The 6,515-nt window shown below is 34.2% G+C and overlaps 1 protein-coding gene across 2 annotated transcripts in view; it reads right to left on the bottom strand.

Moving 5' to 3' along the window:
- LOC136033812 (piezo-type mechanosensitive ion channel component-like) overlaps window positions 1-6,515 on the bottom strand; it is a gene marked incomplete at its 3' end in the record, with an annotated part of 265,796 nt that continues 259,281 nt past the window's right edge. For both annotated transcript variants that reach the window (XM_065714725.1, XM_065714726.1), the window contains 2 exon segments: window positions 1-55; window positions 5,834-6,081. In XM_065714725.1, coding sequence (XP_065570797.1) covers window positions 1-55; window positions 5,834-6,081 — 303 coding nt within the window.

The following is a 6,515-nucleotide window of genomic DNA, read 5'->3' as shown; positions in this document are numbered from 1 at the left end:
GGTTCTATCAGTTCGGAACTGATACAACAATGCAGCCCATTCTCCTTCTGAGAAACTAAAATAGAGAAGGTAGATAAGACAGAGTTCATTGGCAGAGAAAGTTATATAGAGCAAAATTAGTTGGAAATGAGACAGATTGAATCAGATCTTTAGGTAAAATTATGAAGGACAATGTCTTGAAATGAAGGTGCACTACAACTCTCCCTCCGTAAAACTAACAACAAAACCAAAAGGAAAAACCTAAGAAAAGTACTCTTACGCACAAAAAAAACAAATGCTAGCGTAGTAGCATACTCGTATTAATGAATTATTAAGTTAAAATTACAATAGAATTTTAAGTTTTAATTGAAGACATTAATGAAAGACATTTAATTGAAGACATTTTAAGTTTTGGCCTGCTCTTTTTAACTCAGCCATTGAAAATAGGTCATTGAACTCACTCTATGAAACAACCTTTGAAAAATTAAAATAAGACGAGAATCATTTTAACACCACAGTCGTCTGATCAAAAGTATTTACAAGCTTGGTTTGTATTTTTTTTTTTTCTTGAGTACGGAGAATGTTTAAGGGTATTTTAAGATCAATATAGTCAAGTAAGCTCTTAGAAATTTTTTTTTGGATTCAGGAGCCAAAATTTGCTGTCATCTTTTCGGTCTGAATTCTTTTTTCGGGGTGGGGGGATATCCTTCTTAAGTATCAAACAGTTATTTTATGACCATTTATCTTGATAACATAAGATAGTTTAGACCTAATTGATATGGTGAAAAAAAATCAGGAGTTGTATTGCTGGGAAAGGGACCCTCCCGTCTGTTGACAATGTAAGCACTACTCCTTAAACATGCTTACCATCCTTCTGTGTAAAACCCACAATTAGAAATGCGTATAAATGGATGTAATACACATAGAACGTATTCTAATATTTTCATAAATGAAGGGAGGGGATAAGCCCAGAAAGGAATGAAAGGAAAAACAGGAAATTCATCCTGTCTGAGAATAAACGAGTGAAGGTTTCAAGCTATTGTCAACAAAAATTCCAACTTTAGTATTTTATTCGATTCAGTAGGCTATATATGTTGAATTCTAACATGGTAGTACCAGGTAGTAACATGGTACATGGTAGTACGATTAGAGGTGTTAGCAGTCATTCACTTACATAGAATAATTAGGCAACCTCTAATATTTTTGCTAAAGTTATACTAGTGCTACGCTGCAGACTTCACTGTATATTGCCAACTAGTACCTAGTTTTAAAATATATTGCCAACTAGTACTTAGTTAAAACTCTCTGTTTTTTTTACTGATTATTTGTAAAGTAAGTCAAACTGAAAATGTTAATATTATTTGAAAAATAATTAAATCATTCATTTATTTCAAGGTTTTAGCACTTGAAACTTGTGGAATAATATTCACTCGAAGTACTAGAAAAATACACTTAAGAGTAAATTATAAGACCTTAAGGGGGTTGCATCCTCCCTTTTATATAGAATATGTACTTTTCTTTCGAAGATTTAATAGTCTTCTTCATATTCAATTGGAATTTATTTTTATAAGACAGTCGAGAGTAATAACATTGCCTTATTAACATTGTCGAGTCCTCACGACATTACATGGTGAGAAAGGGAAGTCTTCGTGACAAGGGATGGGAACATAGCTATGTACTCACAATATTGCTTGGAGAGATAGGGAAGTCCTTGCGACAAGGGATAGGAATATAGGTGAGTCCTTGCGACATTGTATGAGACCTTCCTCACGACGAGGGCTAGACTATTCCTACGAGAAGGGATAGCGAATTCCCAAGAGGCATAGTCCAAATGATATCTGACCATTAACCTAGCTTTAGCCTCCCCCCAAAATTTCCCTACTAGACTGGAAATTTCTACCTTTTAGACCTACCCCCCTGCAAACATTTGGGTTCCTGAGAAGCATGATCATGACCATATGCTGCGATTTTATTTTCTCACCTGCGGAGGAGCCACCAACAAAAAAAAAATCATGCCCTAATATCTTTTTCAACACATTGTAACGCCGTTATTTTTTCAAATAAAGGAGTTACCATTATTTGCAGACGGAAAAATATTTTAATGATATCCATTTTTAGTCTTTAATACTTAGCTAACAAAAGACAATACAAAACTAGGTCGTATTCAAAATGTTCCAGTGACTCTCATAGAATTAGAAACATCTTCTAAAATATAAGAAAAAGTTGAACAAGGGGTTGAAGCATGCTTGGAAAGAAGGTAGTATTCCTTTATTCCAGAATAAACAGAAGATGTCTGAAACACTCTTTAACGGGCTTAAATTTACAAGATTTGACTCCGAAACAGTGCTTAGTGCTAACGAAACAGTGCTTAGAAACAAAGCGGTATATGATTACACAACTTTTGACATACGTTTTGCGATAGCATACCATAATCCGCTTACATTTGAAGTTCAGGGTTCAAATTCTTTTTATAATGGAAATAGGGTTTTACTGCTCGCGGTATGTAAACATCCTTACACTTTTTGACGCCTTTAGATTTCCCGATGACTTTCAGAAGGGGTACCATCTCCCTCCCATGCTCGGGTACCATTTTTCCATGCTCGTAACTATTATTCAAGATACAATCTCAACTTGTTCTACATTATCTCAACTGAGTATTTCCTCAATGTTTAAATATTTGATTTTTTTTTTTTTTTTTTTTTTTTTTTTTTTTTTTTTTTTTTACAAGGGCTTATGATCACATGAGTATCCTAATACACTTTTTAATTGAAATTTTCTCTTTCTCGCATTTAACCTTTCTTAAGGTCCAGGCTTTTTTCTAGAGACTGGTACCGATATACACTTCATTAGGCCCCTTTTTTGGACTCTTCTTGGATTTTCGGACTTTTTCTTGGATTGTATTTTTAGTATTTTTTTTTCCCAAGCATTTAGGCTAGAGCACCAATACCTTTTTTTAGTGTTTTTTTTTTATTACATCTTAGTATCTTGAATTTTACTCGGGTTTCGATCTTCTCAGAGGCACAACCTTTGCCGGGTGCTTATGGAGAGAGCGCTCCAGGAGGGTAGCACAGGCAGGTTTGTAACCAGATTTTGTGTTTGGGAAGGGAGAATTTTTGGTCGGAAGAAGAGGTACCAAAACACCTTTTCAAATACAACGAAAATTTCTTAACACAAAGAGCATATCAAGCTGTTATTTTTTAGAGCCAATCAATTTCAAAAGACTTTTAAGTTCAACTTTCTTTGAATTGTGCCTTTTTTGCTTTATATTTTTAGGGGTTTAACCGAATTTTTTCTATACTTTAAGATTTGCTTCATATTTTATTATTTTCACAGGTTTATGAATATTCTACACTGGGTATTTCACGGGTTCTTTTTGACAGCCATTGGCTGTCACTCAATTTAAGAAGGATATAATGCGGATTATATAATGCTATCGCAAAATGTATGGCACGAGCTTTGTAATGGTAGTTCAAGTTCAGCTTTCTTTAAGTTAGACATTTTTGCTTTATATTCTGAGGGCTCTAAACAATTTTTTTTAATTATTTTTGATGATCAAAACTCAGGTTTTGGGAGTTCGTCTTAAGACATAAGCCCTTCTAGAGTTTTAGAGTTTAACCGTATTTTCATTTGGTTTCATTATAAAGCTTTTCTAACCTTTTTATTTTTGGACTGAACAAACTTGGTCTTACACTTACACTAACACTAGCACTAACACTTTCTAGAGTTTGAGTGTTTGAAACCTTTTCATTTTTCATTAGTATAACACCTTTTTTCTGATATTAAAATATAGCAAACAGTTCAGTTAAAACCATCAAAATATAAAGCCAAAGGGCCTAATTCAAAGAAAGTTGAACTTAAAAGTCTTCTGAAAATGAGTGACAGCCAAGGTCTGCCGAAAAATCTCGTGAAATACTCTGTGTATTAACAAATTTTTGATGTCTTTGTATAGGCTTTTGGTGCCTCTTCCTCCGAACAACCCCTCCTCCCCTCTCCAAAAACAATCTGGATATGAACCAGGGGGTGCCCCCCCCCTGGAGCGCTCTTCCCTAAAAAACCCAGCAAAGGTTGGGACCTCTGCAAAGATTTGAACCCTGGTAAAATTCAAGACACTAAGATGTAATGAAAAAACACTAACAAAGTATTGGTGCTCTAGTATTCACGCTTAGACTTAAAATATAACCCAAGAAACAGTAGGGTCCAAAAAAAGGTAGAGGTATGACCTAATGAAGTATGTACGGTGTCAGTTTCTAGAAAAAAAGCCTAAATATTGTTAAAATACTCAGTTGTAACAAGTTTTTTCAAAGGCTCAGCAATGTAATATGAATAAAAGAGAGAAGTCATATACTTATTGAATTAGCTGAGACTAAATTTGGCAAAAATAAGCTTTTTCCTCAAGAAACTAAGCAAAAATAGAAAATAATACATTTTTCTTGATCCCCTGTGTAATTACATAAAAAAATAGTCATTATAACATTTTAAATAATATTTAAGGGCCCGAAAAAATACTAGTCTTTTAAAAAGCCGGGGGGGGGCACCCCCTCTGAAAGTTATCGGTAAATCTAAAGGCTCCAAAAAATGTGAGCAGAAGGTAAAAAATGTTCATAGAACGCGAATGATATTGCCCCATTTTCCGTTTAAAAAAAGACATGACTTCGAAGTTCTAATGTAAGTGGATTATATAATGCTATCGCAAAATGTATGGCACGAGCTTTGTAATGGTATGCCCCTATTTTATCTAAGCACTGTTTCATTCCGAGTCGAATCTTGTAAATAGATAGACCCACCAAAGGGGGTTGCAGACGTCCCTTGTTTATTCTTTGTTGGATTGCCGCCACCTTTCCACGCAAGCTTCAACCCGCGGTTCAATCTGTTCTTATATTTAAGGCAGGACGGACTCTCAAGGAATCTTCCTATACATCCCATGTTAAACATTTGGAGTTTGCCTTACATTCCTGAATTAGTGATTTCGGCGGTTTTTATGTCAATAAAAACAAAAAACAAACCTTGTGAATATTTTGATCTAATCAAACATCATTGTTTTAAAAGTTATTATAATGCTTTGGACCATTATATTTTGACACTGTTTTCACTTTATGCTTGTGATATTTTCACCTTAAAGGATAAAATTGCTTTAATCAGTTTTGTCACATAATAATTAGCATTATAAGTTTCTATATTATTTTATAATTTAAATCCAAATAGATTTCTCGTGTTCATTTAAATATTATTTAGCTTCTTTTTTAAGCTTCGAGGACTTAAACAATAAACCTAGCTTTAATAAGTTGTGTTAGGCGAAAGCATACTTTTAAGCCAACTTTTAAGCAAAAGCCTTAGTTACTCTTGAGCAAAACTGACATATTGACTCCACTGAAATATACCTGTGTGAATCTCACGCTTGTTTATTCTCAAACATACCCACAGCTATCTACTGTCAAGGCGCTTTTGGACGTCGGTCCATGTGCTTTGACTTTAAGGGAGTGAAAAAAGTTATAGCTATCCCTGGGAACACTTTTCTTTTATGAAAATATTCCTATGAGTATCACTATGGGTAAGTGAATAAGTTAGCCCTGTATGACAATATGATATACTAAAACTTGTGAAGTACAATAGTTAGGCAAGCAATAGCAAACCTTTAGCCAATGAGGAAATGTTGAAACCATATTTCTAAATGTTGGCCCGTCTCTTCTGACTTTTGAGGATGTATCATCAATGTCACGCCTAAAGATTATATACTCAACACGTATGTGTAATGAAACTTAGATTGTTCCTAATCAATATGTCTATTCTCTACTAATCTATATTAACTAAAATTCACGAAGACTATTCCATATGATTAGAAAACAGCTTATCTTACCTCATTGTACTAAACTTAGTTCCTAAGCTTCTGAAAAATGGCTCGTAGGACTCAATTTTGAGTGTTACCTCAACTTGTAAAGGTGGATTAGGCATACCAACAGTGTTACCGAGGGCAAATAAAACCAAAGGAAACCATATGATCGCAACGATTCCAAGTAGGCGAGAGCCACCCAGCAAGTACTTTAATCCTTGACGTCTTGGTTCACCGCTTTTGTGTGGGTATCTTTCCTCCTTTGTCCTTTCACACTATAAGAAACAAAACTTCAAACGACAATCAAATTTAAATCGTTTATGCAATTCCTTCAGTAATATGATATTTTCTTTTATATTTTCAATAAGGACCTTACCTTGGTTCCAAGTTTAAACCAAGAATAAGATAGCAGCACCATGGAATATGCAATTAAAAATGTGCTATAGGAAAAGCTCATGGTCGTTTTGTCTTTCAGCATTAAAACTGCCTTTGTCACTTGGAATTACGTAATTGGTTTTGTCTGTTTTATATCATACTAGAACATATTTAAAAATAAAAACACATTAGTTCTTAACCTTTAAATATATAGTAGGTAATAGGTACTCTGTGAATATTGAATCTATATGCCCCCCCCCTTAAAAAAGTTAGTAAATCCAAAACATACAAACGAGTATCGTTCTAACTCATTTCTCCAAGAAAAAACGCATTT

This window comes from Artemia franciscana, chromosome 12, assembly GCF_032884065.1.
Source record: "Artemia franciscana chromosome 12, ASM3288406v1, whole genome shotgun sequence".
In the NCBI taxonomy this organism is placed as follows: domain Eukaryota; kingdom Metazoa; phylum Arthropoda; class Branchiopoda; order Anostraca; family Artemiidae; genus Artemia; species Artemia franciscana.
Note: the sequence above shows the minus strand (reverse complement) of the source record. Positions and strands in the feature narration are given on the sequence as shown.